The sequence below is a fragment of the Pinus tabuliformis genome, chromosome 3_1 (genome assembly GCF_031772625.1).
Source record: "Pinus tabuliformis cultivar Carrire ecotype Pingquan chromosome 3_1, CPIR1, whole genome shotgun sequence".
Taxonomy (NCBI): domain Eukaryota; kingdom Viridiplantae; phylum Streptophyta; class Pinopsida; order Pinales; family Pinaceae; genus Pinus; species Pinus tabuliformis.
Genome location: NC_142301.1, coordinates 114,384,511 through 114,412,323, shown reverse-complemented (window position 1 = coordinate 114,412,323; position 27,813 = coordinate 114,384,511). Strand labels below are relative to the sequence as shown.

Here is a 27,813-nt window from a genome sequence, read left to right as displayed (position 1 = left end):
GTAATTAATATCACATTACTTTGGGGCACTCAACCGCCTATCATCCACAAGGCAATGGATTGGCGGAGTCCTCCAACAAATCGTTAGTTAATATCATTAAGAAGTTGCTGGAAATAAATAAGAAAAGTTGGCATAAGAAGTTGGTCCATGCACTTTGGGCACATCGAGTGAGTCAGAAGAAATCCATTGGTATGTACCCCTTTGAGCTAGTTTATGGAGTTGATACCATGTTTCCTACCTTTCTCGCAGCTCCGGTAGTCAAACTTCTTCAGGAGGTTGGTAGTGAAGATGATCCAATGCAGAGAAGACTAAATCAAATGATTCATTTGCAGCAGACAGGGGAAGATGTTTTTCAAAACACGTTCAAGTTGCAGGAGAGAATTAAGAAAATTTATGACAGAAAAGCAAAGGCGGACAAATTTCAATTGGATGATGCGGTGCTGAAGTGGGATGCAAGGAATGAGGAAAAGGGAAAGCACGGTAAGTTTGAAAATATCTAGAAAGGACCTTTTAAGATTACAGCATATCGTGGTCAGAATGCCTTTCTTCTGAAGGAGATGAATGGGGAAGATTTTCCAGGAGGGCCGGTCAATAGTTGGCTGCTCAAGCAGTATCATTTTTAAGTTATTTCTGTTGTTTACATTGTCACTGTAAATGCCATTTTATTTCAGTATCATTGCAAGTGTGTGCTGTGATCTTTTCTTCAGTTTGGGGCCTGAAGTGAAGGCTATAATTCTGAAGAAAGATTTCAGTTTTGAGTTCAGTTTGTCGAGTCAGTTTTTCTGTCATTTCAGTTTCATCATCGAGTCGTTTTGAGTCAGGTTTCAGTCAATAAATGAGTCAAAGTCTTGTGTTGTTTGTCGAAATAATGACTCCATAGCCCAATGGACGAAGGCATTGTCTAGCTCTTCCAGAGATCTGCCATTCTTAGCACCTCCCAGGAGCTACCATCCCCATTGGAGCCAATGTTAGAGACGGTCTGGTCATCCCTCCATCAGAGATCATTTCTCTTTTTGCATTTCATTTTTAGGTGTCTTGCTCGATTCACTCAATTGCATTCCGCTAGGGGCATGCCATAATTTGACGGGAGGGCCTTGTTATTCATTACCCCTCGTGCCTTATACCTGCTGGCTCAGGTCTTTTAATCAAGCTTTTAAAGTCTATTACAGTCATGTTTTAGTCTTTGATCAGCAAAGTCATTTAAGTCATTAGGTCTAGGGTTAGTCAAGTTTGTCTTCAACAATGTCCGACAATGCCAGCATGACTCATGAGGGAGGTCCTTAATAAGTTTTCATTTCCAATATTTTCATCATCATATGCTCGACTATGACTTTTCTTCAAAACTCTGTTTTGAAGAAAATTCGTCATTCCGTTTTTGAAATCTCCAGGCGCAGCCCTGGTCTTCCTTTGTCAAAACATGCCATTATCCCTGCAACAATCACCAAAAGATTCATTATTCAAGTCAAAAATCAGAAGGAAATTTGAAAAGACAGAAGTTGTATCAAATGCAAAAAGTGTCAAAGTTAAAAACATTACAAAATGGGTTATTGAGAAGCAAAAATTTAATCCATCTCTATATAAGATATTTCTCAAGTTATTGATCCATTTGCATCAAGAGACATTTAAAAATCCAAGAGAGAAGTCGATGTTGAAGTTTGGAAGGCCGACTGTGTGTTGGAATATAGAGCGCGACGCATTGGGATAGGTTGCGGCGCACCCACAGAGCGCGGTGCACAGAACCTCCAACACAAAAAACTCATCGGGCTTCAATGAAAATCAAACCCATCACTCCATTAGCCATGTTCATTGCTTGAAACATATTTTGTTGTGCCAAGAGGTCAAAGGATATCAACTTGAGGTTTGGAGGAGCGAGTTTCTTGTTTGAAGAGCCGAGAATGTGTTTGAAGGGCCGCGCGGCGCATTGGAGTAGGTCGCGGCACACATAAGGCGCGCGGTGCATCAGGCGAAATTCCACAGTGTAAAATTCCACTGTCGCGGCGCATCCAGGAGGCGCGGCGCACAGAGCCTACAGGCCAGTTTCATGCCACTTCGGTCATCAAAACTCACAATTTCTTCTGCTCCAAGTAAGTTCAAGAGCTCTTCTAGTGAATTTAACTTGTGTGGGGTGTTGTTTAGAGGGAAGATTTAAAGGTTCAAGGTGTGAGAATATAAACCCTATATATTAAAAGTTGCTCCTTTTGTGTTGAGAAATTGGTGTTTTCAAATTATAATTTTGGTGCCAAGTTTTGATCCTTTCCCTTCTCATAATCCTATCATTGTAATTAATCCTTTATCCTCCAACCTCCCATCCCTGCTTCCCATTTTCCATATCCTAAGATCCTATCATTCCCAATCATTCTCCCTTTCCCATATCACTTTCAAAATCCCTAAATTCCCACATCCCTCAAAGTGACTGTTGCACATTTTAAATTTCACTTGGCAAGCTCCATCATCCACTTTTCCCACTGTCCCATATTCTTCCTCACAATCCCTCATTTTTCCTGTGGCACATTGGCATTGAAAACACATCACCTATTTCTCTTTGCCAAACCAAACACCTACTCAACATACACATTGCAGCATCATGACAGAGACAGATTCATCATATGAGCAAGAGTATGAGCAAGGCAGTGACTCAACCACTGAGCTTAATGTGTCGAGAAGGCCTCGAAAAGGTGGCAGACATGTCAGAGAAGAGCCTACTTCCTTAACTCAATTGCAGGCCTGCCCGCTTGCAATGACATGTTTTCAGCAAATGTCATGCTTTCAGTATTGTGAGATGATCGCTCAGATCCAGCATCATCAGGAGTTAGTTCGGTTGTTTGTTTTACATTTGCATGATAGTCATGTTACTCTTGCTGGAGTAAACTTTACCTTGACACCAGATACCATCTCTCAGGCCACCGAGATATCGAATATAGGGGAAGAGTGAACAAGGGGCAGCAGCTAGATAGATCATATTATGAACCTTACATTAGCCCTAGCTATTTGAAGCAGCTCAGGAGAGTATTCCCATTTCAGTTTCTGAAGGAATCTTATGCGCCGTTGATGAGACTCATTATCAGATACTTCAGTTGTGAAGGTCGCTTCTCACGCCTCAATGCATACCATATCAGGTTATTGATGCATTTCACAAGAGTGAGATTCATGAACATTCCATATTTCATGTGCCAAAACATCAAGAGGATGACCACTCTTGTGAGGAAGAAGACTCCGGAACAACAGTGCAACAACATTTACCACTATGTGCTCATCAAGATCATTGTTGTGCATCAACTTGGTTTACAGGGTATCACATGGGATGATTTCATTTCCTGTGATTTTTTCAGAGCTTCAAAGGGGTTTTCAGAAGTTGGGCATGAGATAGGTGGACCTTCTCATCAGTATGAGCGCCATGAGACTGTTAGTGTGCCGGTATTCATCACATATCAGAGATGCACTAGACATTTGTTTGTAGCAGCAAAGCGAGTGTTATCTCCACCCGGGGTGGAAGGGGCCTCGCTTCCTCCATCAGCACCACAGGTACAGGACAAAGGCAAAAGGTCAATGCAAGATGAGGGTCCTTTAGGTGAACGAGAGACCGACTTCATTCTCATTCATGATGATGATACAGATATGGGCCCGGAAAGTGCCAATCTTAGAGAGATCATCCAGGAGCAACAAATAGAGTTCAAAGCCTTATCCCTTGACTTGGAGAGGGTTAAGTGGACTATGAAATACTTGGAGCAGAGGAACAAACAGCTTGAAGATCAGCAAGCTATCATGGAGTTACAAAACATTCGCGAGAATCGCCAAGCTGCACAAAGGAGGAGGATTGAGCTCACTTCATTGGAGCAAGAGATTAATGAGGATCGGGAATCTTGGCTCGAAAGAATCAACATCCACTTGGAGAGACTGTTAGACAAGGCCGATAGAGATAAAGAATTATTGAGACACATGGTTTTCCATTACAGGGCGCGACATATGAGTTCCAAGGCACGAATAAGGAATCTGAAGGCAAAATTGAAGAAGGCGACAAAGAAGCAAAAGAGGCAAAAGGAGCATGATCATCTTCAGATCTTGGCCGAAGCTTCTTTGGTTGAGCATGGCACTTGATGAGGCACCTTCAGCCCAAATTTCAAGGAATTTGGAGAAAATTTTGTCAATTTTGAATTTTTTGGCTTTAAAAACAGGTTTTTCTGCCCAACGCGTAGCGCCACTTGGCACGCACTTATAATTGGGAGATCTCCAGGAGGAAAACTTTACATTTTTGGATTTGTCATCAAAAGTTATGCATGCTCATGGATTACCTAAGGATTTCATCAAGTTTTGGGTTGCTTAAAGGGTCAAAAACACCCTAAAAATGACCTCACTGCCCCTATTTTGACACACAGGAAGCAGTCTTGGGAGATTGAGGTTTTGGAGGGGCAAATGACATCCAAATTCAGAAATTCCACTTGGGTTGGAAAGTAGACAGGCAGGGCTTTCCAACAAGCACACTTGGGATCAATTTGGACTTCAGGAAGTGCCTCAAAATTAGCTCCAAAGTGGCGCGACGCATACAGATTTTGGCGCGGCGCATAGAGAATTTTGGCCTGTTTTTCACTCAGCAGCTCAGAATTTCACCTAGTTTTGACCAGTTTTACTTTTTGATGTAATTATTGATCTATCTTGATGTAACTTGATGACTATGATGTAATTTTGGCACATATTTACTTGTTCTAGATGATTCATTCACTAAAAGGTGAAAATTAAATGAATGAATCAGTTTCCTAGCATATAGGGGTAATTTTTTTGACTACCTAGATTTCAGTTCCTTGTTTAGAATTAGTTCAAATAGCTCCTAGAATGATGAGCTCGACCCCTAGAGGCAAGGGAATGGGTTGGGCTAGTCTATATCGTGTATTTTCTGAGTCATTTTCAGGGTTGGACACTTGGGATTGCTTAGCACTCTATTGTACATTTCATTTCTGCAATTTTGGCAAAGGAAAGACCAGGGTTTTGCAGCACTTGTTGGGATCCATGTGGCTCTATGTTTTGATGGTGTTTTTCTCTATGTATTTGTAAGTTCACTGATGTTTATGTGTATCATTTTTCCTTCTCTTGTCTTCTGCAATTAAACAAAAGAGTGATTGAGGTAGAATTCATTGGACTGATATGCTCTGCCTAGATATTTTGTTTAATTCTTCATGTTTTCATCTGTTTGAGGAGGACTCTTGAAACCCTCTTGCCCTCCTTAGCTTCTCACCGGTCTGATCCGTCCATTCATTCGATCCAAAGCATCAAAACGATTGCCTTCCTTGCCCCAATCAGAACTCTGCACAAACTAGGCCTCATCCCTGGACCCAAAATTTGTCTGTCCCTTTTTTCCAACAAAACCCCCAAAAACTCAAATTTAATCCTTGCACTTCATACCTAGCCTAATATTAGCTTTTATTATAGTCGTCTCGAGCCCCATCGATTATCTTTTGCCGAGATTGACCTGGAGAGAGCCCTCTCCTGTCCTCGTAGGGCTAGCTACGAGGCTGAGCGTGGTTTGATGTGGACCTAGAATCTTACCTTTTCAACCTGAGGTAAATCTAGGCCCTAACAATAGCGACATAGACAGATTAAAGAAATTCATTGAGCAATTTCAGTTGATTCACCAAATAGTTAAAGAACAACTAGAAAAGAGTCAAGGCAAGTATAAGGCAAGGCATGATAAGCATCGTGTGGATCATAAGTTTGAAGTAGGTGATGAAGTTTGGCTTTACATTAGTAAGGAAAGGCTTGAAGGTGAAGGTAAAAAGTTGAAACCAATTCGTTACGATCCATTTAAAATTCTTGAAAAGATTGGTAATAATGCTTTCAAGCTTGATTTTCCTTCATATATGCAAATTTATTCCATTGTTAATGTTGAAAATTTGAGATTGTATGAGCCTCCTTTGATTGAAGATCAAGGAGAAAGTGTACAGATTCCATCAATTGAAGATTTTTCTCCAGAATTTCTTGATGAGCTTTAGCAAGACACCATACTTGACAGAAGAACGAGGTCATCAAAGAGGGGAAATGTTGATTATCTTCGAGTGGGTCTCAAAGGTACAAATCCATCAAAGGCCAAATGGATTGAAGAGGGGAAGGTGAGGGAACAATACCCTCATCTGTTCAATAACTGAATATAATCTTTTGGGGTCCAAAAGACTTCCAGTGGGGAGGAGTGATCAGGTGCTCAAAATTATGCTCAAAAATAAAAGTGCTAAATTTTTATTAAACTTAGCTTCAGATCGAAGAGCTCGTCATTTTGAATCCAACGGTGTGAACGACACTCAAATCCGAGCTCGTATGCAGAAGTTAAAGCAAGTCAAAGTTCAAGTTTGACTTGTCCACATAGCAGGATTGGATGACGTGGAAAAGGTCTTTGCGAATGGGGAAACGCCAAGTGGTAGGTTGCCATTGGGTCCTACATATCGCATATTGGAGGTGGACAAGAGGTTATGAATCGGCCCCCGACAGAGCTTAGTTGCAATGTGATATATCACATATCGCAATCGCAAAAGGGGCTGGTGTTTACAAAGTGACCTTGCCTGTAATTGCCTATTGAGATTTGCGATAAGGCGCTGGATGCGATATTTTTATATGTTGAGTTTTATAATACCAGTGGGTCTATCTTATTGCAGAACACCTGTATGCTGATGGTTCCGCCGATTTCAATTGCAATTTGCAATGGAACCTGCTGGAACTGTCGCCTAAACCGCTAGATCTAACCACCGTGTGACCACTCGGCCTTAATCACGAGATAGGCGAGGAAGTTGGCGAGACCGCCAATTTCGGCGGCACTGTCAGAATTAGCTCCGTATAATGAATTTAACTTGCATTTAGCCAGATTTGGAGGAGCAAATTGTGGGGGAACCGGGAGAGGTCATAACTTCTTCATTTCTTATCCAAATGAGGTGCAAAAAGAGTCAATTCCAGCAATTTTGGCTATTCTGAACTGATTGAGATAGGTTTCAAAGGCATTTGAGCATTGTAAACACATTTTTGTTGTAATTTTGAGCATAATAGAGAGACCCAAGCATTGGAAGTTGGACCAAGGAGACGTAGCCCAGGAGGGGTGAATTCCTCATCAAATCTCTGTGTTGTGTGTTGTATTTTGATGTTATTTGTTATTGTTAAACATATGTTTTATGTTAAGTTGTTTATAACATTTACATAAGAAACTTCATGGGAATCAGTTAATTAAGCAAAATGGTGAATCCTTAAGCACTTGATAAGCAAACGATAAGCATCTTGGGTTTTATTCGAAATGGGGAATTAGCACAACATTACTAATTTGCTCCATTTCAGATAAATTATATAGCTATGACTACAAGTGAGCAAGCTAACATTCTTTGTTGTAAAGAAGACTGTGACCCTATTTGGCTTACAGAAGAGAGTAATCATCAGTGAGAAAGAATTTAAGAGGACAAGCGCTGCAATCTCTTTGGTGAACAATTGCTTACTTTATGTGGGGCCTTCGATTTTGTCATTTGTAATGGTTTGACTAGATGGGCAAAGTTCGGTAATTTCACTTGCAATACTTACAATGGAGCAAGTGTAGTAAATTATGTAATTTGTTCGCATGGTTTGTGTGAGAAAATGAAGGAAGTTTTGATAGGAGATCAGCTTTGGGATTGAAAATAAGATCACAAGCCAATTTATTTAAGTTTCTCTTAGACTAGAAAGAAGCAATTAGAGTCAAAAACTCAGTCTGTTCAACAAAATCTCCCAAAAGGCATAATTCTTTTGACTCCAAAAAATTGTAATAGCTTCAAAATGACACTAGAGAGGCTCTTCGAGAAGGAGAAAATACCAATTTACGGCCTTCATAGTCACGAATTAACACATTTAATTCAAAACACACTTGTAGAGTGCAAAAGAGCAAAAAGTAAGAAGTCTGAAACAAATTGCTTTCCGGTTAAAGCTTGGTGTGACAAGGAATGCAAAAAGGCAAGGAGAATGTGGAAAGAGTCAAACAAGGATAACATAAAGCTCAAAGCTTACAAGCATATATTAAGAAAGAAAAAGGTTGATTTCATGGTTTCAAGGAGGGAAGAACTAATCTTCCTTGAGAAAAATAACCCGAAATTATTTTGGAAGGAGCTCCAACCGAGAAAGATGTAAACTGAAAATAGTATTACAACTTCTAAATGGTTTGACTATGCAACACAACTCTATGAGCATGATCCCAAGGTTGACCCTCCCCCCTGGTCAACACTGATACTGAACTCTTCACGATGTAAGAGGTAGAGATGGGTATCAATAAGTTGGGTGTTAGAAAAGTAAAAGACTTAGCTGAACTCCAAGTAGAGTATCTAAAGTGGGGCTTAAATATTCTTGTACCTCACATTACAAAAGTTTTCAACAACATCATACAACAGGGGTTCCCCACAGATTGGACAACTAGTCTGACAATACCTTTTTTCAAGAGTGGTGATGTCAATAATCCCTCTAATTATAGGACCATAATGATAAACCCCTTGTTTGCAAAGTTATTTGGAAGCATGCTAGAAAATAAAATCAACAAGTGGGCAGAAGAAAGAGATAAGCATGTTTTAGACCTAAACATTCCACAGTTGATCATTGTATAACTTTAAGGTACATCATTGAAAAAGTTTGGGAGAAAAAGGAAGAAGCCTTTTGCTGCTTTGTTGATTTTAGGAAAGCGTTTGACATGGTTCCTAGGGATAAGTTGTGGCACAAAATTGAGGAACTTGGGGTTCCTAGACATTTGAGAGTAGTTGTGCATAGGTTGTATGAAGAGGTGAAAGTCAAAATTAGAACTTCAACAGGCATTTATGAAAGTTTTAGAAGTGATATCGGGGTCAAGCAAGGTTGCCCATTGTCTCCTACTCTTTTTGGTTTATATATCGAAAAGCTTGAGGAGTGGTTAAATTCACAAGGGGTTTATGGTATCCATTTGGGCATGTTTGTTATAAGGCTTCTTTTGTATGCAGTTGACCTTATTTTGATTGCTAATTCTGCTCTAGGTTTGCAAGAGCACTTACTATCCCTTAAACATTTTTGTAGAAGGGTGGGATGCAAAACGAAAGCAGTGGTTTTCTCTAAAAAAGAAAACATAACCAACATAAGTTCTACTTTGAAGGCACCAGTCTAGAAAAAGTTGTGGATTACAAATACCTCATAATTGACTTCAACAAAACTCTAAGCTGGGATGGTTGTAGAAAGAAAAGAACTTGGGGGGGTTGGAAAATATATAATTCTTTTCAAAATAGGTGTAGAGAGGCAGATTTATGGGACTGGAAAACCACTCAAACTCTTTTTGGGCTTTTAGTGATTTCAGTGATTCTCTGTGGTTGTGAATTGTGGGCCAATAGTACATCTGACATGCAGTGGAAACAAATTGAGAAAATTCAGGAGCGTTTGATTACAAACAAATTCAAAATTAAAAGTGCAGTTCCTTATGGTATCTTGTTAAGTGAAACATGAGCTACTCCTATTGAAGCAATTGCTATAGTGCAAGTCATAAGGCATTTAAAAAGAATTGAGTAAATAGAAGAGGGCAAATGGCCTAAGGTTGTCTTTAATGACATATTGTGTAAAAGAAAGAAGACTTGGATGCAACAAAATAACAAATGGTTTAGTAAATGAGGTATTTGCTTGAACACGTGTCCCATAAATAATAAAGAGATAAAAACTTTTGTTATGGATAAGTTCCACAAGCATATTTGGGATAAGGAGGTAGGGAGAAAGAAAAAGTACTATATTAAAGTGTTTAATCCCACTCATAATCATCAACAAAAAGCGTACATAGATACCAATATTTATTGGAGAGCCAAAATTCTTATTGCTCAGTTAAGGACTAATTCTCATCAACTCCGCTGTGAAATAGGGCGCTCGAAAATGCCAAAAGAAGTGTGGGAGGAAAGAGTATGTATTTTTTGTTCTTCCGGAAAAGTGGAAACAGAAAAGCATTTCATTTTAGAATGCGAGACTTTCAAAGACATAGAAAGTTATGCAAATATTCTGGCAACTAGTTCTTGGGATAATCTATTTAGCGAGGCGTTTGTCGAGAAGTTGGGAGCGTTTATTGTGAGGCTTCCCAGGAAAAAGGTTGAATACATCAATCAGATGATGAAAGAATACGTCCCATAAGCTATTTTTAGCTTCCTAGACATTAAATTAATTTTATTTATTTATTTATTTCCAACATCTTTGAAAAAAAGCCATATGACAACAACAATACATCTGACTAGTTTTTAGACGAAATATATTTAACCAAAACTAATTACATCACAACAATATAAAATAAAATAAATTAGTAAATAAATTAAACTAAAAAAATAATGTTATTTATTTATTTCTTTCTAACATCTTTGAAAAAAATTATGTTACAACAACAATAAATTTGACTAATTTTTAGATGAATTATATTTAACCAAAACTAATTACATCACAACAATATAAAATAATATAAATTAAAATAAATTAGTAGATAAATTAAACTAAATCAGGGAATTAGTAGATAAATTAAACTAAACCAGCTAACTAATATAAAATAAATTAGTAGATAAATTAAACTAAACCAACTAACTAATATAAAATAACTAATATTAAATAAATTAGTAAATAAATTAAACTAAACCAGCTAACTAATATAAAATAAATTAGTAGATAAATTAAACTAAACCAGCTAACTATACAACTTTGTTAGCTTTTAAATTCAATTTTATTCAATTTAATGTTGAGGTTACGTAGATGTACCTTGACGATAATTTTATAAAAAGAATTACGCTAATTACCCCAATCAATTTTCTCGTAAATCACCAAGTAAACAAATTGAAAACGTTATCATTACTCAACACGGGAATAAACTTTTCTCGTTTTTACGTGCACATGAAAATTACGGGAGTTGGGGACTAATTTTAATATCGACGTCACAGTATCCATAGTAGGCCACGTCAGCTACTTCGAAATATCTTCACTACCTCCAAATGGCAAAAGAAGCGCCGGCGTGACGTGGGAATCCAAGTCACACGTTTTCGAGTAGAGGGGAAGTAAAGAAATAATAATATTTGTACAGACAAATGAGAGATCGGGAGAAGGTCAGCGGATCGATTCTTGTAAGGCGTTTTGGTGGAAGAGGCGGGAATGGATAACCGGGTCAAAGTTTTCCCAATTGCGCACCCGATGTTACGGTGAGCAGACCGCCAAGGCCAGAAAAACACGCATAAATATGGAGGTCAACACGAAATCGCAGGACAGCATGCGAAAGAATGGATGAATAAGCACTTTCTGTCTCTCATGTGACCGCTGGCTGGGAGGAAATTTCCTCATCAGTCGCCGCTTTTTCTTTACTTTCAACCTCATTTGACCCCCTTCTTCAGCCCTTGCCTTGTGCTTGAAGAATCGCTTATTTGGAAGCATGTATCCCTTAATCCCTGTGGTAATTGGCTTGTAGAACAAGAAGCAGAGTGGAGATTCATTCTCAGGGTTTCATTTGCATTTCGCATAAACCAGGATGAAAGGTTTGCTGAGAAAGTTGCACATTGGATGCAGCGTGGATGCTGGGCGGCCGTTGGATGGCAGATCTCCAGGTGATGGGAGTGGAGAAAATAGGAACACTTTAATCCCCTCCCCTTCTTCTTCTGCAACAGCAAGGGTAGGAGGTGGACCAGGAACAGGATCAGGAACAGGAACAGGAACAGGAACAGGAACAGGAACAGGAACATTAGCAGGAACAGGATCGGGTGAGGGTGATGAAGATGCAGCGATGGATTTTAATTATTTCGAAGAGGAGTATCAGGTCCAGCTGGCCTTGGCAATAAGCGCGTCGTCATCAATTCCAGAGGAGGAGCGCAGGATGGTGAATGATCCGGAGTCTCTGCAGATACAGGCGGCAAAGAGGATCAGCCTGGGTCATTTTCCTTCCCCTTCCCCTGCCACCTCACCTGTTGAGTTCCTTGCTCATCGTTATTGGGTCAGTATAATTATTTTGCCCCATTTAGTCCTCTGGCTTATTTATCCCCAATTCCCCAATAATCAAATCAAATTTACCAGTCATCAATTTCTCCCCATCGCCATGTGGATTCTGATTCTAATTACATTGACCTTGATGATTTATGGGTATTAATATAACTTCTTTCTCTGCTTATTTTATCCCATAAACCCACCTTAGGGCTTGTTCGCCCCCAAATCCCCAAGAATCAATTTCACCACTCATCAAATTTTTCTAAATTGATCACCATATTTCCACATTTTGATTCTAATTCTGATTACAATGACCTGGATAACTCGTGGGTATGAATATAATTTGTTTTTTTTTCTTAAAATAATTCGAATATAAAATCTTCATTATCTGGTAGTTTTTCATCGTCACAGAAAACGTGCTCGTGTGTGAACGATATTTTGATGCTTATGTGTGAAAGATATTCTGATATTAATTTATTCAAAGGAAAATGCGTGCTTCTGTTGGAAATGGTCGCTTCTAGTTGTGAATAGCATGTTTTAGATTTGTTTTTAAGAATTAAGAGCTGAAATTTTTGTAGGCGTTCGGAAAGCTAGAGTGTTTTGCTTGAAAAGTCATTGCCAATTTTTCACATCTTGAATTTAATGATCTAAAATTATTTTGCCCATATAATTACTATGATATAACATATTTCATCCTTTGTTTTTTCTCGGCTTAAAAAAGACGATATTGTCACAGCCAGCGGGCTTGTCTGCGAAGATATTCATTTATTACAACTAAAACATTTGATTCTGGCTATGGATAGCATGGTTTTAGTTTGAGGTTAATCTCTTCTCTTTTTATTTTAAGTATCAACAGCTCTAATTTTTTCTGTATACTTCTGCATTTTCGATTTTGAGTTGGCACAGCACAAGGCTCAAATGTAATTCTATGTTTATAGGCACCCAGTTTTCCTTTTCACTTATCTTTTAACAACCAAGAGCAGATTTTATTTTTGTAGACGACTGCTTTTCAATTTTGAGCTGGGTGCGGCTCAAGGCTCCAATGTAGCCCTGTGCTGATAGGCACCCATGTTCCCTCCGTGGATTGGGAGGTCTGCACTGGCTGTTTTATGAATTTTTGATCATTGCAGTTCACCGAGGACAATTTCACTGACACCAGTCCCACTGATCAGGGGAACTCTCCAAATCCATGTTTCCAGAAATGTGATGTCAGAATTTTTGACCACTGCAGTTCTCCCGAGGACAATTTCACTGCCGCCAGTCCCACTGATCAGGGGCACTCGCCAACTCCATGTTTCCAGAATCGTGATGTCAGGGTGCTGTTTCTCCAAGAAATGGATTACAAATGCAAACAGTATGAAAACACTGTTTCTTGTGACTTCTTAAAGCAACCATAAAATTGAAAAAGAAAATACATAGGTATACAAAAATACAATGGAAAGCATATTTATGTGCATAAGTTGCATAGTGCAGGGGTGAGAATTTCTTATCATAAAACCCTCTTGTTCCCATTTCTAATTCCATTGTTGTTTACCATTTCTTTTCTTGTTTTTCATTCCTGGCGACATGCCTCTGAATCACCTCCCCGCTAAGAAAGAGGGTGGGGGTTGAATAATAAAAGCCAGACAGTTCATATATTCATGTCCTAAACAGAAGGCAAGACTACGTGTACACACGTCCTCACGTTGAAATGAATAGACATGTTCTTATTAATCCCAAAGCAGTCACATTTGATTTAGGAGTGCTCATTTCATAATGCACAACCAAATAGAGGTAACTTGTCATCTCATTAGGCGGCTGGACTCGGGGAATAAACATCTCTTTCCTATTTGGTTTTCTTAAACCCATTGAGACTCCCTATTGCCTTCCTTAGCTATAGCCTATAACGTAGGATCAATTCCTAGGTGCAGAATTCCATTGGAGGAATGTTGAAAGTTTGGGCCATATTTGTGCTAGTTGACATGCATATTAGAACATAAGGAGGCCTTTAATCACAATCATAAACCCCATGCAACCCAAAAGATTGCCCCAAATAAGCGTATTTGATAACTAAGAGACTAACCATATGATTAATTGTTAAAGCCTTTGATGCTTGGTGTGCTAAATTCGATAATTGGAAGGTAAGAGATCCATTGGGATGAATTTCAGTTTCTTACCTTCCTTAGCTATAGCCTATAACGTAGGATCAATTTCTAGGTGCAGAATTCCATTGGAGGAATGTTGAAAGTTTGGGCCATATTTGCGCTAGTTGACATGCATATTAGAACATAAGGAGGCCTTTAATCACTGTCATAAACCCCATGCAACCCAAAAGATTGCCCCAAATAAGCGTATTTGATAACTAAGAGATTAACCATATGATTAATTGTTAAAGCCTTTGATGCTTGGTGTGCTAAATTCGATAACTGGAAGGTAAGAGATCCATTGGGATGAATTTCAGTTTCTTACCTTCCTTAGCTATAGCCTATAACGTAGGATCAATTCCTAGGTGCAGAATTCCATTGGAGGAATGTTGAAAGTTTGGGCCATATTTGCGCTAGTTGACATGCATATTAGAACATAAGGAGGCCTTTAATCACAGTCATAAACCCCATGCAACCCAAAAGATTGCCCCAAATAAGCGTATTTGATAACTAAGAGACTAACCATATGATTAATTGTTAAAGCCTTTGATGCTTGGTGTGCTAAATTCGATAATTGGAAGGTAAGAGATCCATTGGGATGAATTTCAGTTTCTTACCTTCCTTAGCTATAGCCTATAACGTAGGATCAATTCCTAGGTGCAGAATTCCATTGGAGGAATGTTGAAAGTTTGGGCCATATTTGCGCTAGTTGACATGCATATTAGAACATAAGGAGGCCTTTAATCACAGTCATAAACCCCATGCAACCCAAAAGATTGCCCCAAATAAGCGTATTTGATAACTAAGAGACTAACCATATGATTAATTGTTAAAGCCTTTGATGCTTGGTGTGCTAAATTCGATAATTGGAAGGTAAGAGATCCTTTGGGATGAATTTCAGTTTCTTACCTCTATGTGAAGATGGCTTGCCTTGTTGAGCACCAACCATCTTTTGAGACATTGGGGATGGTTATTGAGGATGAAGCCAGCATAGATCCATCTTAAATACGGATCTAACATGAGCCAAGAGGGATCCAAATTTCTTCTCGTGCAATTTTTTTTATGAACCAACATTATTTAAATATTTTGTATAGTTATTTATTTATTATTATTATTATTTATTTATTTTTTATTTGGGCTGACATGAGCAAAATTTCAACTTTGATAATGGACGAACAGGGTTTCACATCACACTGGGCTGTAGAATGAGTCTCTCGGCTCAATGAAAACACTTTGAGAGTTGTTGAGGTAAAAGTCAAACTGTTGCACTCAGAAGTGAATCAGCAACATTTGCAGAACTTGCTGTCTTTTGGGGATTGTATTAAAACTATTGGCCTACGAAGGGAAAGTTGAAAGAAAACTGGAAAGAGAACCTCCTCATGGAAGAGATGAGGATCTCCTTGTGATTGAGATGATGGAGGAACACTTAGAACATCCTATTTTGGAGTCAAGCATTTGAATAAAATGGGCCTTCCACCTCAAGTGCCATGGTTTGAGAACCTTCCTTCACGTCCACTAAAGGGCATGCTGTTAATTCTGGAAGGTTCTGCAGCTCATTTAATTTTCATCAAGTGTTCATACATGCATGCACTTAAAAATTAAGTACACAGAACCTTTAACCAGATATGCAATAGAAAATTTAATAGAACTACAGACACAAAAATGACATAGTATGCACCCTGGAAACCCTGAAGGGAAAAACCAACAAGAGTGTTTTTCTTATTCAGTCTAAGAGAGAGAAATCTGAAAATGAAATTACAGAACAATAGGACCTGAATTTGTTCTGTCTGAGAATGACGAGAACATAGAAAATTTCTGCCTCAATTTGCGTGCATAAACAACCTTTGATATCAGCCTTGATTTCTGTGCATAAAAGTCTCTGAAAACTCCTCGAATCTCTTGGAAAATTATGCTGTTAGTAAAGCAATCTGCCCTCGAAGTTTGTGCCAAAACTCTGCTGAAAATGTCTAGGAAACAGTGCCAAAACAACACCTAGAATTCTGTGCCAAGCTGCCTTGAATTTTGTGCTGTATTTTCTCTGCGTTTTCATTGGAACCTATACCACCATGTCATCGATGAAGGAATGTAATGAAATACAAATATGAACAGAAACATAGAGATACAACACAAACAAAACTTCAATTCATTAATAACAAAGTACTTAAAATTGTTCACATGCAGAATGGAAATAAACTAGCTCAGACGATGGCAGCTTATCTCTGAGAAGAGATGTGGTCGCTACATGTCTGCTGACCTGTATTACAATGAAGCTTGAAGGCCTATTTATTATTGAGAAACAATGGAAAACCCTAAACTTCCAAAAACCTAAACCTAGGAGATGAAGTGCCAAAACTCTGTGGGCTGCATTAGAATAAATTGGTACATCAACTTCCCAATGTCGTAACTTTTTGCATACGATCTCCGTTTGACGAGTACGATACCTCGTTAGAAAGATTTATCTGAGGACTACAATTTTCAATTGCAAAGCCCTACTGTAGGTTATTGATGCCCGTTTTCCAAAAAAATGTCGTTTAGGGCCTCAAAACAACTCCGAAAGTTTAGGACCCGGAAAATTGCCAAAAATAGTAAATTGTGCTACGATTAAGGAAAATGAAAGAAACAATGATGGGAGTCCAAATGGAATAGGTGGGTGGCCACCAATATCCACCTCGATCAGTGCTCCCCCCCAGGGAGCAATGGTCTCCATTGTGTTGAGTGCCTCCATAAAATGGGGAAACCTTTGCTGAACTTGGTCCTTGGTCCTTATGTCCTCTTGTCTCGGTTTGTCTTCTACTGTTTTATTTATATTCTATCTGCATTTACTGTCATGTTAATGTGATTGCTAATTTGGAAATTGATATTGGGCTAATAAGAAAATTGAAATAAATTGCTCTTAAGCATAAAACATACCATTGTTATCTAAAATTAACATGGTATCAGAGCTGAGGTGAACACAAAGCCCAAGCAAGAGTGAGAAGAACAATCACTAAGAGGAGCAATCACTGATCAAGGACAAGATTCAATGGCCTCCACATCCTACTTCAAATTTGATGAGAAGCTTCATGATAAGTCTGATTATTATGCATGGAAGATGTCTCTTGATTTGACTTTAGAAGAGCAAGATGTTATGGACTATGTGCATGGCAATATTTTTGAACCTCTTTCTAATGCATCAGTCACTGCTAAGATAAAGTACAAGAAGGGTGAAGTCAAAGCAAAGAAGATCATTAGGGATTTTATTCATAAGCATTTAGTTGCTTACATCTCCGATTTGAACACATCAAAGGAGATATATGACAGGTTGGTTGACATGTTCAAAGCTAGCAATGCAAACCAAGTTCTCTTTCTAAAAAACAAGCTGAAAGGATATAAAGAAGGGAAGAGGTGAAGGCATTCAATCCTACTTCATGAGGATTACTGAGATAAAAAATGATTTTCTTTTGATTGGAGAAGCTATTGCTGATAGGGAGCTTACTCTCATTGCCCTTGGAGGACTCCCTCGTGAATGGCACGTGTTCAACACCACTATTCTTAACAATGACAGGATTCCAGGTTTTGAAGAATTGTTGACTAGATGTTCTCAAGAAGAAACAAGGATGATGGAACTAGATATGCCTTCAAATAGGAATGATCCTACTGCATTCTCCGCTCATGCTAAAAAGAAGAACAATGCAGGTTCAAAGAAGCAATGTCAAGGAAGGCTGGGTTTCAAGAATGGAAGGAAGGGAAGATGCTTCATTTGCAACAAGTTTGGCCACTATGCTAGGGAGTGTCCTAATAGAAGGGATACACCTCATGATGATGACAACCACAACAACAACAATTTCAGGGGCAACAACAATCAAAGGAATGGTAGATTCAACAACAAAGGAAAAAGGAATGCTCCCACTACTCAACATGGAAATGGTCGGCCTCCCAAGAGATCAAGAAACACTAGGTATGATGAATCTAATGTTGTTGATAACAAGTAAAAATAATTTTATCCTATATCTGCCCTCTCCACTGCATCTCCTCTGGACACCTTGGGAAATTAGTTGATTGATAGTGGTGCTTCAAGGCACTTCACTAAGTATAAGGAAGCTCTTTTAAATATCATTGAAAATGATACAAATTTGGAAATTATCCTTGGAGACAATGCTACCTATCCCGTGAAGGGAGTTGGGAATGTTACTCTTCGATTGAATCAAGGTAACACTATTCATCTACAAGAAGTTCTATATGTACCCGATCTAAAGAAGAACCTGGTATCTATCTTGGCGATGGAGGACAAAGGATTCAAGGTGTCATTCATTGATGGAAAGGTACGTGTGTGGAATAAAAATTTCAAAGATGCGTTTACACTTGGATTCAGGGTTAATAACCTATATCAAGTTGGAGGAAGTCCATTGGAAGCTATATCTTGCGACACATCACTTCATTCTGAATTATGACACCAGAGGTTTGCCCATCTACATTATAAGGCTCTGCCCAATGTGAGAAAGATGGTGACATGTATGCCCAAATTTAAAGGAGAACATGAAGGTGTTTGCCAGGGGTGTGCTGAAGGAAATCATACAAGGGGACCATTCCCCTCAAGTGATAACAAGACTATTGACATATTGCAATTGGTTCATTCTGATCTATCTGGTATGATGCCCGTGAACTCATTGGGAGGATATTTATATTATGTTGTCTTTATGGATGATTTCCCTCGTAAGACTTGGATATATTTCTTGAATAAGAAGGATGAAGTATGATCATGGTTCTGTTATTTCAAATTTGGTCGAAAATCAAATCGGGAAGAAGATCAAAATATTGAGGACTAATAATGGAACTGAATATGAATCAAATGAGTTTAAAACTATTGTACAGAAGCTGGCATTAAGAGGGAGACTACTACCGCATATACTCCCGAGAAAAATGGTGTTGCTGAAAGGAAGAACCGTTCTATCGTAGAAGCCACTTGTGCCATGCTTCATTATCAATGCCTTTTGAAGTTCTTATGGTCCGAAGCTACAAACACTGCCGCGTATGTTCAAAATAGATGCCCTCATCAAGCATTGGACTCCAAAACTCTCGAAGAAGTTTTCACCGGTAAGAAACTTGATGTTTCTCACTTTAGAATTTTTGGTAGTCTCGCATATTTTCATGTACCGAAAGAAAAGATAAGTAAATTGGATGCTTCAGGGAAGAAAGGAACATTTGTGGGCTACAGTGAAATCTCTAAGGCATATAGAATCTATGTGCTTGGTCAAAGAGAAGTGGAGATAAGTCATGATGTCACCTTCGATGAAGATGCTGCCCTTGGGAAGATTAGTCACCTTCCTATTCCAAGGGAAGCAGATTCAAGAAAGCAGGGAGAACCCCAAGATGAGCCGATGCCGATGTTGAAGAACCAATGAATCCCATTGATCCACCCCCTCATGAGCCCTCCTCGAAAAGGAGACCCTCATGGCTTAGTCAGACTCTCGAAGATGCCGAGAAGCATGTTGCACCAGGGGGGACAATTCGTGAAAGCAAGAAGCCGAATAGGTACCAAGGGCACTTAACTGCAATGAGCACCATTGTTCAATCTGAGCTTGGCACATTCGAAGAAGCTGTGAAACACCAAGTTTGGAAGGATGCTATGAACGAAGAGTATGAGTCGATTATGAAGAATGATGATGTCTGGGATGTGGTCCATAGACCCAAGGACAAATCTTTTGTCACCTCGAAATGGCTCTACAAGATCAAGCACAGAGCTGATGGAAGTGCTGAAACATTCAAGGGTAAATTTGTTGGCCGAGGCTTCTCTCAAAAGGAAGGTGTAGACTATGATGGGATAAATGCACTAGTTTCCCGCTACACCACTATCTGTTTGATTATAGCCCTTGTTGCCTCACAAGGATGGAATCTACATCAGATTGATGTCAAGACTGCCTTTTTGCATGATCCTCTTAAGGAGGAAGTCTATGTAGAACAACCCGAGGGTTCGAAGTTCAAGATCGTCAGACACATGCATGCAGATTGAAGAAAGCCCTCTATGGGTTGAAGCAAGCACCCCGAGCTTGGTATGAGAGGATCGACAACTATTTGATGAAGCTGGGATTTACAAGAAGTGAAGTTGATCCGAACCATTACTTTAAGTTGGAGAATGACAGACCTCTCATCTTGGTACTTTATGTAGATGATCTCTTTCTGACAGGCGCAGACCCTCATATTCATCACTGTAAGAGGGAGTTGGCTTCCGAGTTTGAAATGAAGGACCTAGGACTGATGCATTACTTCTTAGGGTTGGAGGTCTGGCAAAAGCCAGGTGAGATTTTCCTCTCTCAAAGAAAAACATTGTGAAGCTACTTGAAAGATTTGGGAGGTGGATTGCAAGTCCATGACTACTCCGATGGAACTTAACTTCAAGAAGTTATACGAAAGTGCTGTTGGGCCCGATTTGGGAAATCCTTCTAAGTATTGTCAACTCATGGGGGCCTTGATGTTCTTGGTGAACTCCCGTTCGGATATATGTTTTGCAGTGAACACATTCAGTCATTTTATGGTCGAGCCTCATCACATACACTGGATTGCTGCCAAGAATCTCTTGAGATATCTTTGGGGCACACTCACTTATGGACTGAGATACACTGTCGAGAATGTGAGGCTCCATGATTATTTTGATGCTCACTGCGCTGACAATGTGGTGGATTGTAAAAGCACATTTGGATGTTGCTTTTCTCTAGGTTCTGCTTCGATATTCTGGATGATGAGTAGGAAGCAAAAGTCGGTTGCTTTGAGCACCGCGACGTTGAATACATTGCTGCTAGTATGGCCTCCTGTGAAGCTGTTTGGACATGTGCTGGATACTACCGTGATCTATTGCGACAACCAAAGTGGGATTTGTCTTTCTGAAAATCCTGTGTTTCATGACCGCTCCAAGCATATTTATATCAGGTACCACTTTATCTGGGATATCGTATAACAGGGAGCAATAAGGCTCTGTCATATTGGCACTAATGATCAGGCCGTAGATATTCTTATGAAGCCCCTGGGGAAGGTCAAATTCTTAACCTTCCGCGAATGACTTGGAGTCGTGGAGAGACCGTCTTATGAGGGTCCCGTATGAGATGAATGTTGAGTTCTGGGAGCTCCCGAGGGCTTGGGTACTTCTTGGAGCGATGAGCGACCATAGGGTGAGTGGTTCACCTTCCCCTGTGATACGCCATGTTGATATATGCATAGGATGAGTGGTTCACCTTTTCCTGCCGGTACATCCTACCCATGCAGTCCGGGACTCATGGGAAGTACCTCTCGTTTGGCCAATGAGTAGGGAAATGAGGATAGGGACCATAGTACCATAGTACTACCGATGGACGCATCGTGTACTACCGTACTCCCTATGCTAGGATGTTTGATATTGATCTGGGATCAACGGAAACTAACTTCGGGTCAGTTAAGAGTGGTATGACACACTCGATTATTGGAGACTGACTTCGGGTCAGTGGAGAATGGTATGATACATTCTCGATCATTTGTTCTTTCTTCATGGTTCAGTAGAGCAAAGTAAACATAGGGATGGTACAGTTTGGCAAGTGAAGTTCTCCCTAGTTGAGAGGGGGTTTTAAATTTGACAACTAGGGCCAAACTTCACCTTGGACAGCTCATATGAGGTAGTTGATATTTTTATTGGATTCCTCTTTCCAAGAGGTGTGGGATTGATCTAAAGATCATCTCATTCTGACATGTACAAATGCAATTATGAATTTATTTTATTTATGGACAAATTGTCAAAGTCGGCCTGCAAACTAATGTAGGCTCAGAAGCCCAACAGTCACGTCTATTCATCCTCAATGTTTGCATATAAATAGAAGGTGCCTCCTCCTCACTTAGACACTTCACTCACTCACATATCTCTCTCTCCTTTCATGATTGGGTATGGATTTCTGAGACAACTCTCCACACGTGCGAAGAAGGACAATTCTTTTCTGTTCTTGCATTGATCGAAGTTGTAGGAAGGGTTTTTTACCAACGTTGACCTATTTGACTGCGGTTTTATGAGGGTTATCTCTATTTGGGCAGGCCACATTTTTGGGCACAAAAAACGAGGCAAACCGTAATGTTTGACCAACGTTGACTTTCCTTGACCAAGTTTGATTGGATATTTTCAGACTGTTTTTTGGGCTGCTTTGACTTCTTGTTGGAGGTCGAGTTGACCGAGTTTGATCGAGCTATTTTGGAGGTCAAAATTTTTCCTGTTGACCAATGTTGACTTTTTGGTTAGGGCTTTTGTGACTGCTGTTTGATTGGACAAAATTCACTTTGTTTGGGCAAGTGAATATTGCATATTGTACTCTCTCTCTTTTGAACTTTTGAAGAATAATAAGAAGAATTGATCAAAGGGTTTACCCACATTGGGGTTTGTCCCTGGCTGGTGCCATATCTTGTGTGCTCTAGTCTTGGCTTGTCTTGTACTGTTTTATTTATGTTCTATCTACATTTACTGTCATGTTAATGTGATTGCTAATCTAGAAATTGATATTGGGCTAATAAGAAAATTGAAGTAAATTGCTCTTAAGCATAGAACATACCATTGTTATCTAAAATTAACACTTTATCAACCTTAGACTGTATGTGTGGATTCTATCTGTGTAGTTGCATGAGGCATGGCGACATCAATCAAACACAATGGTTGAAATCCCATACCACTTTAAAGGGATTGCAACTAGTCGAGCTATGGAGAGCTCTATTATAGCTATGTTGCACATAGGGAAGGCTTTCATCTCAGGTTCGTGGATGCTTGGAGTTCTACTTGCAGAGTATGTGTACTATCATCCTGTTGACGACCTCTGTCTGGCCATCAGTATGGGGATGGAATGCAGTAGACTTGGTGAGCTTGGTGTCCAGTGGTGTCCAGAGGCTCGACCAAAATGTGCTCAGGACTTGCTATCCCCCAAATTGATATAATGGTCCGCGGGATCCCAAAATGTACCCACACTCGTTTAAATAAGAGTTTGGCAGTGTCCTCTGCTGTGATACTCTTCTTGCTGGCTGCGAATATAACTATCTCAGAAACTCTGTGCACGACCACAAATACACAGTCATTACCATGCTTGGTAGAAGGGAGACTAGACAAATAGTCCATGGAGATGGATTCCCAGTCTTGGCTGGGAGTAGGTAGAGGAGTGTACATGCCTTGCTTCTTGATGGTTGACTTGGCGATGGCATAGGCAGTGTAGAATCTTATATAAATTCCAACATCCTATCGAAGTTTTGGCCAATAAAAGTACTTCTGTAGTATGGCTGCAGTTTTCTCCACACCAAAGTGTTCTGCGTGTTGGAAACACTGAGAGGGGGGGTGGGGTGAATTAGTATTTTCTTTCAATTCTTATTGTTATCAGTTTAATTCTTCACACTTTAAATAGAGAAATGTATAAGTATAATTTTATTGAGTAAAATAATAAATACAATATAAATGTGTTCCAAGCTCCAACTTGGTTTTGATGAGGCTCCGACCCTATCTTGTCAAGGCACCAACCTTGGATTTAGGAGCACCAACTCCAAGGACACCAATTCTTCCAATTCTGAGGCACCAACCCCAAGGGCTCCGACCCTATCTTTCAAGACGAATCAGGTCAAAAGATTGTCCTCCCGCTTTGCCTTCAACTTCCTTCTTCGCTCGGCCTTTGGCTTCTACTGTACCTTCTGCGTCTGCTAGACTTTCGGCTTCTACTGCACCTTCTGCGTCTGCCAGACCTTCGGCTTCCACTGCACCTTTTGCGTCTGTTAGGCCTTCGGCTTCCTCTGTTTCTTCAAATTCACGAGTTGTGAACTTTGCTTGTTCTCTGTGATAGATGCTTGATACACCTAAATCAAGTGAAGTGTTTCAACTTGTATATGTATATATGTATGAGTTTTGCCAATGAATCGAAACGACACGTTCAAAGGTGGAGGGGCCGACTTGTGCATGAGGTGGTATATTAAAATATATCGGAGGGCCTGCCACGTCATCACCTTACCCCCGCAATCACAACCTTCATGAAAATCCACATTAATAGAGGTCCCCACACGCCACGTCATATTTTTAATTGCAATCGCAACTTTCGGAGGTCCCACAATCACAACTCTTAACATCACCGATGTAACATGGTTGATATTCATACTGCTGATGAAGCGAAGGCGATATAATATTAAACCATCGTCAATAGATCCGTTGGGTCCACATTGATATCGCAATCGACGGTTGGATTCACAAGTCTTATAACAATCGGTGGTCCGACGGTGACAACTCTTATAATTTGCATAACTTCCTCAATATCTGGACACATAAAGGTATGTTCTAATGGAGTTGTCTGGTCCGCATATTATTATTGCAATCGCAGTTTTAGTGTGACATTCCTTTAAGATTTGCAATGCGAAGGTTCTGATACAACGGATGCGATATTACAATACGACGTGTTATAATGGAGCAATAGGGTCCGCAACTCAAATTGTAATCGAAGATTTCAACGTGACAAGGCTTTAAAAACTTGCGGTATGGCGGATGCGATTTTTTTAGGGCGTGTTGTAATAGGACCATCGGGTCTGCAACTTATATCGCAATCGGGGATTTCAGTGTAACAAGGCTTCAATACTTGCGACACAACGAATGCGATATTGTATTGAGGTGTGTTGTGTTTGAGCGATCGGGTCCGCAATGCATATCGCAATCGGGGGTTTTGAGCAATGTTACATAACTTAATATAATAGAATTGCTAATAAGATTTCTGTTGATATTATATATTGTCGAAAGGGTTCCCATGGTTTATTACTTCCTTTGATATGGCTCCTTCGACGCTTTCTTCTTTGCTCCTCCGATATCATTGTTTCTCTTTGTTCTGTCGACGACACTTACCCTTGGGCATATGCGATAACCTGCTTCCTTGATGGCTTCTGATGAACTCTTCCTCTTACTCTTTGGCTTCATGGCTTCTCCTCTTTAGTCTTTCTCCTCTTCTGATGGTGTCCGATATCTTTCTTCCTCGGTTCCACTGTTTCTATTATGTCTGTATTCAATCCTTGGATCCTCCATGAGCAATATTATGATCAATTGGCATCAATGGGCAACCACACATGTCACAAGAATTTGCCATCACAAACACTGCCATATTGACGTCAATGACAACCTAGATTAACACTTGGAACCGACTGTAGTGCGCCTCCCAAATTAGCTTGGCACGCTCGCTTCAAGGAACTCAAAGGTGTCCTAGGTAGCATAATAATGCGTTTTGGAGATGGAAATCATGAACTTGCTTGCCACCCACTAGCATTTGGTATGTGGTGGCAAAATCTGGATCATTTTTGTACAGTTGCGACCATCCAGAAGTCTTGTGGCCACAAGAGTTGAGAACAGTAGTCAGTGCTGCAACTTGGGGCCGACTGAGGCAATTTGCAACATGATTGGTGCTGCCCTTTTTGTATTTAATGTTCAAGTGGAATCGTTGCAGATATGTAGACCACTTCTAATGGCGATCGTTCTGCAACGTCCCTTTTGTCTATATAAATTGAAAGGGTCGGTGATTGGTGTGGATGGCCGTTTCCTTCCCTAGAATGTAATGTTTCCATTGCCGTCAAACTTGCACGACAAAACACATCTCTTTATCATAGGTGGGGTATTTCCGAATTGTATTGGAAAATGTCTCACTATGATAGGCCACTGGATGCCCGTTTTGGGTGAGAACTGCACCAATAACATAGTTTGAGGCATCTGTCTCAATTTCAAACGGCTTCTGCAAGTTTGGCAATGTGAGTACAAGTGCAGAGTAGAGGTGGCGCTTCATCTCAACGAACACCTTTTGTTGGGACTCAGACTAGGAAAACTTTGCTTTCGCTTTGTCCTTGGTAATCTGACTCAAAGGCCAAGCGATATGGGAGAATCCCAACACAAACCCCTGATAAAATTCTATGAAGCCCAAAAAGTTGCGAAGCTCTATTAGAGTGGTCATGGTTGGCCAATCCCGAATGACATGTATCTTAGCAGGATCTAGATGTGCACTTTGCTTGTCTATGATGTAACCCAGATATTGGACCCGACTCATGCTAAAGGTGCATTTCTCCAAGTTGACACATAGTTGGTGCTGCCACGAATGTGTTGCAAGTGCCCTTCCCAACTCTTGCTGAAGATGAGTGTTGGCTTGATTTGGCCTGATCCAGGTTCAGCGTTATTTGCGCCAACCAACAAAAACCCTAATTACTGGCTCTTTCGGCAACAACTTGCGTAGCATAGGTTGCAGTCTCACTCGAAGCAGTATTGGGGGATGCTAGGAGACCTTTGTGATGCGTTCCTCCAGTCCTTATAGCTTAGATCTACCTTCGCGCGCCTTTAACCCTTCCAAACAGATAACTACTGCAAATCTATATAAACAGCTTCCAGATCTTTGCGAAGGTTCCTAATTATACTTATCATGCATAAAGATTACAGATCTACTACTTTCGCATAGTAAACAAGCATTAATTCATGTAAATCATAACACAGAGTGAAGATACATAAACTTTGTAGAAGTAAATAATAAGACATAGATGCACCAGATTCAGCTCAAACAGTCTTTATTAAGTATAATCGTTCAATTACAGACTTCTTTTCCCTGCGCACTCAGCTGCAGGGGCCCACGCACTCAGCCTGCGGACTTACCAAGGTCTCCGCGCACTCAGCTGTAGGAGCCTTCCCCTTTCGCCTAAGTACAGGAAACATACCTTTCTTGCCTTAGCACCTTGCCCTTACAATGATTCTTCTAAAAAATTACCTTCCTAGACTCGCTATGACTCATCTATATATAGCATTTGCTTTACAATACCATGGTCCGCGGACCATGGGCGGGTCTCAAAACCACTCTATCACCTACCCACCTAAGGGACTAAAGTCCCTTTGACTCGTACTAGCTTCGCGCTCCGCTTCCACATTTCGCGAAGACTTTACATTCGTTACAAAAAGATATTCCAAAATTGACCCAAAACTTGACCAAAATGACCCTAGGGACCCCGTCCTCTGACAAACATCACGTGCCTTGCAATATGCCTTAGAATCCTTATGCACTGTTGGCCACCACAATCCTCAGCGTAGAATCTTTTGCGCGGTTGCTCTGCCTGCATAGTGTCCTCCTGCCACTCTTCCATGTGCTTTGGCAAGGACGCTGGTTCGTTCAAACTTCGAAACATATCAACGTAGTATTTCATCAGTGCCCATCTTATACAATTGTCCTGCGATCACAGAAAAATCAGCAGCGCAGACCACCAATTCCTGTTTTTGGTGAGTAGAATATCCCTCCGGAGCCATGCCAGTAGTCAAAATTTGGATTATATCAACGAAATGGTCATCTGCGACACCCACAGCAAAGAGCTGCGCATTCGGCAACCCTTCTTCTAGACTAGTAGGTTCTTCGCATGTCTCGATCTTGGATAGATGATCTTTCTCGCGTTTAATCGTTCAGGCTTCACAATTATCGCAAAACCATATTCTTGAAAGAGCAATAACCACCTACACCCCCCCCCCCCCCCCCCCCAACATAGGCTTGTTGACTAGGTACTTGAGAGCGGAGTGATTTGTGTATATTTTGAAATGTGTGCTTAACAGGTAATGTCGGAATTTCTGCAGCGCATAAACCATCACCAGTCCTTCGTGCTCTATAGTTGAATAGTTGACAATTTCCTGCTTGCGAAGGCTCTAGGATGATCAATTTCGCCTTCTCTTGGTTGGGTCAATACCACACCCAACAAAATACATGAGGCATCTACATGTACATGAAACTCTTTCTTCCAGTCTGGAAACACCAAAATGGGCGTA

The 27,813-nt window shown here is 40.2% G+C and overlaps 1 protein-coding gene across 1 annotated transcript in view; it reads left to right on the top strand.

Moving 5' to 3' along the window:
• Positions 1–11,057: 11,057 nt before the first annotated feature.
• Positions 11,058–27,813, top strand: part of LOC149186038 (putative serine/threonine-protein kinase SIS8) — a 285,716-nt gene continuing 268,960 nt past the window's right edge. The window contains exon 1 of the mRNA XM_089410866.1: positions 11,058–11,935. Within this exon, the coding sequence (XP_089266992.1) occupies positions 11,477–11,935 (459 nt within the window). The 5' untranslated portion in view covers positions 11,058–11,476. The remainder of the gene's footprint in view (positions 11,936–27,813) is intronic.